Source organism: Accipiter gentilis, chromosome 1 (genome assembly GCF_929443795.1).
Source record: "Accipiter gentilis chromosome 1, bAccGen1.1, whole genome shotgun sequence".
Lineage (NCBI taxonomy): Eukaryota > Metazoa > Chordata > Aves > Accipitriformes > Accipitridae > Astur > Astur gentilis.
The window spans coordinates 40,865,798-40,877,014 of NC_064880.1; the positions used below are offsets into that span (position 1 = coordinate 40,865,798).

Here is an 11,217-nt window from a genome sequence, read left to right on the forward strand (position 1 = left end):
TGTGTCTTCTGGTAAAACATCAGACAGAACTGGAATATATTTTTCAACGAGTAACTTAGAGCGTGTCCTATAGCACCACCTAGCAGGCTAACTTAAAAGTGGTCTGTCCCTTGATCCCTGACTATAACGATGTGCTTATGCAACAGAAATAGCATGCACTTCAGTCTTCTTTCACCTTCCTTGCTCTAACAACTGCTTCTTGGAACCAGGATCATGCCAACATGGTGATTAGTAAAGTTGGGGTCTCTACTTTTCACAATCATATTTATTATAAAGCTCTTAAGAGAAACTACAGTGCAAATGCAATGCTGTGGCAGCCTTGCCAGTTTTTTGCATAAGAAACCATCGGTTTCTAGACATCTCCAGCTGGTACAGAAGGCAGAAGCACCTTTCAGTAAGTCGGATTGTACAAACCCATCCAACCCTCCCTCCATATTCACTGGTAGGATAAGTAAGTCTTAGTGACTCTCAGACTTTCAAACTCCATCATCACGCTGTGTGTTTCAGTTAGTGAGAAGTCTGGTCTCCAGTTGTCCACCATCACCTGCATGCACTTTTTCTTTGTACATCTGCATGAAGCATGAATATCAATGCCAAGTGACAAATGATGAGTTTTGGCAGATGATGAAGCTACATGCCAAGGCTGCAGACCCATGGCTATAACAGCTCTCTGCTGATATAAAGGGGGAGGTGAAGGTCTCCTCTTTTTTTTTTTTTTTTTTTTTTTTTTCTGGCTGCCTCCCACTTTGTTGCAGCCCTGGCACTTTTCAGACTTTTCAATGATCGGATTCAGCTCGCTAACCTGGTAGAAAATGATTCCTTTTTTTCCATTACTATGTTTTCTGCTGATAGTGAGTTAAAAGCAGTGCACAAGAGGATCTGATGGATACCAGATCTGGCAAAAAGTGAGTGGTTCAGAGGGAGATAGAGACGTGAGGAAGGTGGCATCTTTCCCCTGACTTTTCCTTTTGGGTGGCAGCAAAACCGTTCATCTGCCCTGCCATATTGCATAAAACCATAACCTAATGGTAGAGCTATGCCTTCTCATGAAGGAATGTGTTTTCTTAGCAATTAGCAACTTGTTTATTGGAAGTTAAAACCAAGGCTGTCATTAACAGCCTCTGTTCACAACAAGGCGGGATGCTGGCTATGCCTAGCCAGGACCGTTTAGCACTTGCATTTCTAAAATGCAGGAGATCATCTCATAGGAAAAAGATAGGATAAATATCTTCATTAGGATACTTTCACATAAGTCCTGCAGGAAGACCTGAATTTGAATGAAGACTCCTAAGTATTAAGTTTACAATCTTAATCCTTTTATGTGAGAGCAAATCTCAGGCCAAAAGGTCTAGGAACTGAACTTTTACTGGTAAGAGATGCCTCAATTGGGGCCTGCTACAAAGATAGATAGATCTGTCAAAATTAATCTAAGTAGATGACAACCATGGCTTGCTTGTATTTCTATTCTGTGGTCTCTCAACCCACTACAAAAGCATTATTTCCATCTGCATTGTGGAAAATGGTTACTTCACGCCTGCCTGGTGTGGAGGGACATTTTTTAAAACAACCATCGAGCACCAACGCTCGATACCCTTCCTATCGATGAGCCAAACCCAAACTTCTGCCATCCATTACCCAAACAAAATCCTAACCTGTCCAAAAGCAGGTTCACCCTCTTCACTCTGGCAAGGCAGCGCTCCCAAGGACAGGAACGACCTTTCCAGGGCTTTCTGAGAGCACCCGGGTTGCGGAACAAATCCATGCAGGATTACGGAGAAACTACACTGGCCATCTTCTGCTTTGAGCAAATTGTAACTTTAAAGCAAATAAAAATCCCTGCATGTTATTTCCCTATAGGGATGACAGAGAAAACGAATCGTACGTGACAGACGCTAGTTACGCCACTTACTGCCTTCCCAGTAAGCGTTCCTGCGCTGCAGTGGGAGGGCTGTATTAATAACACGTATGCGAGGTATTTCGCAGGAAAAACACGGGCAGCTACAGCGTGACGCCCAAGGACACCGAACAAATTTATGACTCCGGGGGGAGGCAGTCCCTTCCCCAGGCCGCAGCTGCCGCTCGGGGTGTCTCTCAGCGAGGGCCGGCCTTGCTCTTCGCCTCCAGCCCGCTGGCAGGGCAGGGCAGGGCAGGGCAGCGGGTCGGCCGTCCCCCGAAGGAGCCTTCTGCCGCCGATTTACTCGAGGCCACGTTTACCCACGGCTCTTCGAACCCCGAGGCCGCGCTGAGAGGAACACCCCACCCCCGCCATGGCGGCGGCCGCCCGCCCCTTCCCCTCCCCCTGCCGCTGCCCCTTCCGCCCGCCGGAGCCCCGCCTCGGCCGCGGCGCGGGGAGCCCCGGTAGGTGCGGGCGCGGGGCGGGGGACGAGGGGAGGGGAGAGGCCGGGCTGGCCTGAGGCGAGGGACCGGCTGGAACCGGCCCTCGGCGCCCCCGGCGAGGCGAGGCACGGCGGGGCGGCGGAGGAGGGCAAGGGAGGGACGGGGGGGCGCTGCCCCCGCGGCCTGGTCCCGGGGCCTCGCCCGCCCCTCGCGTAAAGCTGTTTCAGCAGCGTTATCCCCCCCACCCCGTTATATTTTTATTTTTCGACAAGTGAGCCTTGAGATCCTGAGCCCTGGAGGCGGCTCCAGCCCTCGCCCCGTTTCCTGATTGATACCGTTCTAAGTTGGGCTTTCGCCTCGGCTGCGTGTAACTAGGAAAAAAAGAAATTATTTCAAGTGTTAGGACAAAACCTGCCTGGATACCCGCGGTTTGAGCTTTAGCTATTAAAATTATCAGACTCGAGTGAGAACGAGTGCCCGTAACACCACAAAGATAAAATAGTGTTTCGGCATTTGGGGTACACCACCTTACAAATGTTGCTGAGGCTTTACAGGAACTAATGAAATGATTAAATTTGCAGGATATGGTCCGTATAAATTGCCTTGCAGTTTCCGATTGCCCTCCTTATACACAAATTGCACAAAGGTTATGAATAAAAATAAAGATGCCATATGTAGTTAGGGCTGCAGTGGGATTTTCTGCAGGAGCTGAGAGTCTGCGCTGACTCTGGGGGAAGATTTGAAAGCACGACTGCCAAAAGGTATCAAGGGCAATTTTCCTTTTATTTTCCTGAGTATTGACTACCAGGAGAAGATGAATGCTCTGTGGCGTTTCCTGCTTATTCCTGCATTAGGTGTGTGGCAGGACTGTTGGGTGTGATCCAGTCAAGAGCACAGCCTGGGCTGTGAGGGGTCTGTCCATAAAGGTTTGAAACCGTGCCTGCACAAAGGAAAACTTAATTTAAAAAAAATTAAAAATACTTAGCAACTGCTACAGTTTATCGCTGAAGCAGGAAAAAAGTTAGTGTTAACGCATTGAGGTGTGTCCTGCCCTTATGGCTGTTTAGAAGTGTATAGATTTCCTGCCCCGCTTTCCTTTCCCCATTCACCCGTGGGCTGCCGGCTGCCCTCCTGTCCAGGTGTGCTTCCCGGCATCCTGAGTCGCTGACCAGGAGCAGCATTCGGTGTCCCCCGTGCTTGGCAAGCACCGTTTGGTCATGCAAGGAAGGAGAGTAGACTGGTTTTCACCATGGTCTGTCCTTCCCATACTGCTGTGGACAGAAGCTGAGGGGGGAGTTTTCTCCTTGCAGTGTTCCTAATCTTAAAAAGATCTGTTAGCCAGCCTGAATGAGAGGGCTCTCTCTAATGTGAGCGGGAGAAACTTGGGAAGTCCTTGGCTCAGCTTCACGTGTGGATCAAGTGATAGTCTTCATACAATCATCCCCTTAGAAGTGCTGGCCCCCCCCCCCCCCCCGTAAATGGCATGACCTTTTCAATCAGATCTAGACTACCAGATTTGCTGAGAGGTCATTAACTCCAAAGAGGTCATTTGGGTTTAGTATTACCATTTTCTGGTTTTTAGCTCTATTATCAAGAAGGTTTTCTCCCGAAATTGGGTTTCATCCAAGCTCTTGGCTCTTTAGCATGTTTTTCTTAAATAATTTTGTCAAACAAATCACCACCTCCAGTCTTCAGCAGAATGTAAGAATACCACCACTTATTAAACTAAGAAATACATATTAAATTATTGTACACTTACATGCATCATTGTTTTTATTAAGCACTCAGTATGTGTTCATTGCAGTATAAACATTAAACAAGATTATTCTTCCCCTGGTGAATTTACAGTCTGAAAGAGCTTCATGGGAAGGAGTAGTAATAACATATCATTAAAACACCGCCTTTAATTTAATCCCTTTTTGTTTCCCTGTGGTTAATACTCATTTGCTGTTGATCATGACTGGTGTATCCTGGCATGTCATGCAGTACTGTTTTATAATATTACAGCCCCCAGTTGGCCACTCTACCCCTCTGCGGGAGGTTCTTGTTCAGCGTGAGTGGAAGAAGAGAGCATATGACAGTGTTCCAGCTGCTGCCATACAAAGCCTAGCAGCACCCCTGACACCCACCTTTGATGGTACTCTACACTAAGACCTTGGTTGTTGTATCAAAGCACAGTTTCTTTCTGCCATTTCGGCCTCCTGTAAGGACAGCTGGAAATACTAATGTCTTCAACAGCTGCAGCGAGATTCTCTGAAGCTCCTGTGTTAACGCCCTGAGAGAAGAGACATTGCAAGATGAAAATGGAAATAGGGACATCCAATTTTTGCTGATATCTGTTGCATTTAGGTCCCTAATTCACTTTTATATCTTTATAGTAGCATCATTTTGGGGAAGAATTCAGTAGCCAATGAGATTTTTTTAAGAGATTGGAGCTTTCCTGGGCAAAGCACATCATATGGCTTGGACCATAAAAGGAACTGATACTCCCCAAGGGAAGCAGGACTCTTGAACTAAAGGAGTTGGCAGGTTTGAAAGTTTTTAAGTTTATCTGCTTATTTAAAGAGTCACAACATAGTTGTCTGCCCTGAAACAATTTCTGTTCCAGTTTCTGCTCTGGATTGCATGTATAATGTGTCAGAAAAATTATTTCAGAGAGAAATTTTTAAAAGTAGCCACTGAAAGCATGCTGCTTTCTGAAAATAGCTTTTTGCTGAGTAAGCTAGATCCACTGCCTGGAAGTTGAAATCTGAAAAAAAACTAGAAAAAAAACACATACTGGTTTTTGGTGGGGTTTTTTTTTGTTTTTTTTTTTAATAGCGAGGTTGACTGTCTACTAGAACAAACTCTAAAGGAAGATTCTGTCTCCTGAAATTTTCAAATCAAAATGTGGTCCTATTTCAGAAATTGTAGTCAAGCTGAAGTTACAGAATTTAGTATGGAGGTTACTGATTAAAATTTTTGGTGCTGTACTGTAGAGGGGGTTAGCGTAGATTAATATAATTATTAGCTCTTTCTGGCCATAGCATCTGTAGTCTGTGACTGTAGTGGAGCGCAACAGTAGGATTGTGCTGGCAAGGACTAGGGGAGTATGTTGGGTAAATACAGAATCTGTATTGATTGCTGGGGGAAGGAGGAAGTATGGTGGCTTTATTATTGCCTTTATTGTGGTAAACTGATTTACTGGAGGAGAGGGAGAAGTTAATTCTTTGTATCAATCATCCTATGTTCCAAAGCCCCAAAATTAATGAGTATCAGGTGTTTTGTGTTTTGTTAATGTGAAAAAGAGAATGTCTTTGGTTATTGTGCTCTGCTTCTTCGCATGGTAGGGTTTTTTTGTTTGGTTGGTTGTTTTTTTAATTCTACAGAGATGAGAGACCCATTTGTGCACACTTTAATTCCTGATTTTTTGTTGTAAACAGGTTAGGATTTGACTATGGCAGTACAGTTCCTGCGGAAGGCATCTGTGTGGTTAAAGAAGCGCAAGATCCCTTTGTTGGCCGTTTCTTGCATGGGACTGTTTGGCGCTAACCTTTCCTATCATGTGTTTCCTGAGCAGACATTCAAACTGTTGCATGAGTGCTGGTCAGAGGGGCAGCCAGCTGAGCTTTCACAGAGGCTCTGTGGTGTCTTTCAGGATGTCCTTCAAGATACTGATGTGAAGTCCACTGACTCCTATCGAGCCTTTGCAGCTTCTGGCTTCCACCCTGTGAGTGCTGGAGTCCCCTGGCTGCCTGCAGGCTCTTTGGTGGGCATCCCACCTAACTTCGATAGCACAGCTGAGGATAAAAAAGGCATAGTCAACCACGTTGTTGTGATCAATGGCAAGGAAGTAGACTGGGAGAGCAGCGAAGGTGTTGCTTTGAAGGAAGCTCTGACATTTTCACTTAAAGCTCAGAAGTTTGCCATTGCCAGAGAAGTTGTGTATTTGCAGAACGGCAGCCCTTTAGCAAGTGCAGCTGTGGCTCCAGCTTGCTTAGCTGGTACATTTCTCTGTGGGAGAGGTATAAAGCTACTTCTGGGTTTATCTCCTGGCCCTGTGATACTTCGAGGCATTTGTAACCTCCTAACTGCTGCTGGTGGACTAATGTGCTATTACGTTTCTTACGACGCTATGACCTATCACCTAGACTGCAAGGCTGACAGAAAGGCAGCTACTATTTCCAAAGACTATGCCAGGGGTGGGGTTGAATTTTATGATAAAATACTGTCTCGCAACAGGATTTTTCGTGGTCTGATGGGCAAACAAGGGACAAAAATGTATGCCCCGAGTGGTAACCTTTTCCCAAGGCACTGGTTCAGAATAAAGTATACCCCATACACTTACCGACGAGATTTGATTGTTAATATTTTAAGAGAGCTCCAGGCATAGGAAGGGAGTTCTTGAATTTTAAACTTGTGAATTATGTATTCTGTTGGAACACTGCTGTGCTGCCTTTTTTTTTTTTTTTCTGTATCTTCATTAGAATTTCAGGGTTATTTTTTGCATATAGTTTGGAAGGAGTTATTGCATTCTGTGAATAAAGAATTCTCTCTTAATGTATTAAAGACTCACTTCAAAATTGCTCTGTTCTGTGTGTATCTCAAATCACAAGACTGTGGAGGAGGGGAACTTCTCAGGCACTGATCTGGAAGTTCTGCTCTGCTCTGCCCTGCCTTCCTGCCAGTGCAGTCTGGAAAAGGGAAAGGGTAAAGTCCAACGGAGACTTATCATTTAAACAGGGGTTTTGTAGGTATGTTTGCTGTTCCTCCTATGGAACAACTCAAAGATGTTTAAAAAACTGAGCAGTCTGTATTGTGCTGTTTACATAAATACCAAGACATAGTGTTTCTGTTCTGTGTAAGTTTTTGTGCCATGTAAATTCTTATGCTGCAATCACAATTCTTCAGCAGGGCACAGTAGTTATGCCGCAGTTCATACAGATACAGCTAGATTATTACCAGCACCTGCATCATTTTGCTTAAATCTAGTTTTGCTCTCTACATGGCATGGTGACTTCAGCGTGTATATCTTGAATGTTTCCAAGCAGCGGCAGTACGTAACATGACTGTCACGGGTTGGTTGTTTTCCTAGAAGTGAGATAAGCATTTTCAGGAGAGGGTTTTCTATTTGCTTTGGTACAGTTTCTTTTTAATTTAAAAATACATGTAGATGTATGTCACCTTTTATGTCAAAGAAGGCAAAGTATAAGAAATAAGTCTGGCGTTTGGTGCAGAAACTGGTGAGGTCTGTGATGAAGACTTGCCAAAGGAAATTATTCTCCTGTTTCAGACTAGCCTAAGAAGGTTTTGTCTGGCAGAAGTGAGTTTTGCCCAGGATTACTAATCTTCTGGAAAGGTCTTTAGTGCATGGGCAGTAAACTTGCCACTATAGCCTCACCTTGAATCTTTTATGTGATCTCCAAGTTGATAGTTCTCAAAATTTTAGTTCCCAGTTTCCCGTGTTTCTGTTGCAGCTGTTCCAGTAGCCCTCCCTGATGGCATCACAGCAGTTCTCCTCATCTCTGTTGTCATTCTTACAGGAAACTTATTTTATTTTGTATCTTCTCAGTCACAGATGTGCTGAGTGTCCTCTCTGCCCTGCCTTTGTCCTTTCTTCATCTACTACAATAATAGCTGTCATGCCTGTGTTTGCTCAAAGCATTACTGAATTCTGTTTTCTCTTTAAATCAATCACACGGTGACATGATGTTTATATATTGGCTGCTGAGGCACTGATGTTGCTTTACATTGCTGAAGCCATATACGTAAGATGTTTGGGTTTCTGCTGAAGTAATCTGTGTCATGTTTTTCTGGACCACCACCTATCACTTGCATTTGTCCTTGAAGTATCAAGTCATGAGATGCCTCTTAGGTGCTTTCTGGGTGTAGGGCATAAGGTTATTGTTCCTGTGACCTTTGTGGAGGGTTTGACAAAATCTCCTAGTCTGTGGAATAAAAGGAGACTTTACCTTCAGGCAGGGGGCTTTCAAAGCTTCAGGCTAAATTTTATTTGACTTCTTTTCCAGGTAAATCCAATACAACATGTCAGGATAGAGGGTTTTTGGCTGAGTGATATAGTGGCTCAAGACTGGAATATAACTCCTGTTTTCTGTAGCCTGTGAGTTCAATTCATCCTTGTGTTACTCCTTCAGACAAGTCTAAACTCCATGATAGGTTCTTAGAGAGAACTTGGCCCAATTGTTTTGTGCGGTTTAAGGAGCTGCTACTACATAAAGTGTGCAGAGAGGAAACAGAGGCCTTCTTTGAGATTTACAACAAGTAGCAGTTTCAACAAAATTAAATTAAAGAAATCTGCTTGTCTCTTACCACTCCTTACTGCTGCTTTTCATCAAGGTGCCTGCAGCTAGTGCTGTTATTTAACAGGTTGTAAAGCGCCAGTGATGCTAATGGGTTTTGCAGTTGTGCACTTTGCTTTACTCTTACAGCTGGATTCTCCAAGAAGCTGCACGTATCTGTAAATGCTGTGTCTGATTTACCCTTCTTTGAACTTGCTGTGGCATATTGGTGTCAGTAAAGGAAGGCTGGCTAGTATTAAGACATATGCCCTTGCCTTCCAAAGAGATGTTCCTGCCAAGGGCTTACACACCTCCATCCCTATATAGTCAAGCTCCCATTCTGTTGCTGTCTGTGTAATCTGGAAGCATAGTACTATCAATATAAGGGAAAATGGGAGTTGAAATCCTAACTGTTAATTAGGATTTCTCTGAACTTTGGGAATGTGTGGGAAAGGTTTGTCATGTGTGTGTTGTCAGGTAATTGTTGCTTGCAAGATCACCCATGCTGTTTGGCAAGAGTAGCACAATGCAAATGTATAGCCATGAAAATACTCATGCAAAGTCTTATAATATTGCAAATGTTTTTCTGTAGGTGGAACTTCTGATGAAATCAAATAGGAGTTCTACATACCGGTGGTAGAAATGGTCTAGTTTTGAGAGTAAAAAAGAAGCAAGCACCCCAGAATTAAAGGTGAAAATGTTGGTTGATCATGCTCTTCCGTGCTAAGAACAGTCTGATGTGGAAAAGCAAGCTCATGCAGTGGCCCAGAAGAGCCCAAGTGAACCATTTTGTAAATAGTGTCAGTGAAAAGCCTTATATTCTTCCCCAGCTCTGAAGCTGAAACGCTGAGGAGTTCAGAAAACTTTTTTTAGTAGTAACTGGCTTCTCTTGCACTGCTTAGACGAGGCAGACTTCATATAAATTTTGTGTAGAAAAGCAACAGAAAATGTTAAGCAAAGGAATTGCTAGGAGATGTGGATATAAGAAGTCTAAGCCAAGAAACTGTAAAAGCAAAGGTGTGAATGAAATAATGAACTCTCATAAAAATGGATGTTGTCTAAAAAAATGAAGCTTTCCTTCTGTCTGGTAAAGTGATTAAAGGATGAAGTATGAGTAGCAAATGACCAAAATGAGTTGCTAGTTTGAATTTATACACAATCTCGTTTAAAGAGCGACTTCCTTGACTGGCTGGTTTATGTTATTATCCTGAATTTTCTAGATAACTGAAAAGAAAATGATCCTTGTAACTTAATTTTTATATAAATGTAATGCTTGCTGCTACATAAAGCTTTAGTGGATAATGCTGCAAGAGACGAGAGCCACCTAGGTGCTTTGCTCAAAATTCCCAGTGGTTTGCAAGAAATGCAGCTATCCTAAAAATTGTGGTTTCTTGTCATGGAGATGCCTTCAGCTTGTTTAATGGTCAAAACCATAAAGCTGTCAGAAATAGACCAAGACTGAGAGATAGACAGTTTTCTTGAAGACAGACAACCTGTAGAAATAATCTGATTTAAAGTAATTTCTGAATCAGCTGCTATGGGTATCTGGCTACTCTTGCAGTTTGCAGGAAGAAGGAGCTTCAGAGGTTGCTTCCAAGAGACAAATCTCCACTCAGGTGGCATGTGAGTAAACAATGTCCCCTGTGGTATTGCCACAAGGGCTTCAGCTGAAGTGTAGCGGTCCTTTAAAAAACAGCACTTTTTGTTACAGTAGAACACTGTTACCACCCCTTTTCACGTTAAAGTGGTTTTCAGAACCTGCCAGATAAGATGGTGAGAGAGCTGACTGCGAAGCTGTGGAGCCTGTTGCCCTGCAGGGTAAGCTGGTGGTGTTGGGAGAGGTGATGCTGGAAACCGAGCCTACTGCTGTCATTTTGCCCTTGGCCATAGCAGCTGTGAAACAACCACCATGACAAAGTGTGGCTTGGGTGGGAGTGAATTAAAATGTATGAATCAAATCATCATGACTGAATCACAGGCAGCTTTCATGAAAGGAACAAATGCAGAGAATCCATCCCAGAGCGAGTACTGGTATATGCAGCCATTGTGGGCATCATTAAAACAACTGTAGGTATCTCCACTCTGTGGAAATGCAATTCCTAGCAAGCTGCAGACACCAAGACAAGTATGCGGGCCATATCCTGCAACTCTTATCCGCTCGTGTTCATCAAAAGCTTCATGTAGCAGCTGTGATTACATTAATATAAAAATGATTAAGTTGCAGACAACCTGCCATCCATGCATGCAGTTCCTCCCTCAGTTCATTCATCTCAGCTGTGAGTATATATAACTGAGAGGCAGAACGCACTGGTAAGCGGAGGAATGCTGATGTAGGAAGACATAATTAAGATCTCAGAATAAGGAGAATACTGTCAGGAAGAGAGACAAGCTGGATTTGGTTGTTATCAAAACTAGACTTAGGAACAGAAAAATAATGTAATTATTCTCTAGGAGTTGGTATGTTAGACAAACCTGAAGGAGGTGAAAAATGGCTTATGGATGTTTTGCTGGGCTTCTTTTTCACTGAGAATACATCAGTTTGTTTAGCTGAAGTGAGTATATTCAAGCTGCTCGAACTGTTGAATCTGTAATGTGGACAAAA

General features: G+C 43.6%; 1 protein-coding gene across 3 annotated transcripts; it reads left to right on the forward strand.

Moving 5' to 3' along the window:
• The first annotated feature begins 1,948 nt into the window (after window positions 1-1,948).
• Window positions 1,949-6,860, forward strand: TMEM177 (transmembrane protein 177). Of its 3 annotated transcripts, XM_049804494.1 has the most exons (3): window positions 2,319-2,358; window positions 4,345-4,866; window positions 5,760-6,860. In XM_049804494.1, the coding sequence occupies exon 3, from the start codon at window positions 5,774-5,776 to the stop codon at window positions 6,707-6,709; it is 936 nt and encodes a 311-aa protein (XP_049660451.1). In that variant the 5' UTR covers window positions 2,319-2,358; window positions 4,345-4,866; window positions 5,760-5,773; the 3' UTR covers window positions 6,710-6,860. The 3 variants fall into 3 exon arrangements, with proteins under 3 accessions (XP_049660430.1, XP_049660451.1, XP_049660440.1); XM_049804473.1 differs by lacking the exon at window positions 4,345-4,866 and having other exon boundaries at window positions 1,949-2,358; window positions 5,760-6,859; XM_049804483.1 differs by lacking the exon at window positions 2,319-2,358 and having other exon boundaries at window positions 2,369-4,866.
• The last annotated feature ends 4,357 nt before the right edge of the window (window positions 6,861-11,217 follow it).

What these genes read in the sequence shown, in the direction of transcription:
- TMEM177 (XM_049804473.1), top strand. Translation starts at nt 5,774, where the DNA reads ATGGCAGTACAGTTCCTGCGGAAGGCATCTGTGTGGTTAAAGAAGCGC.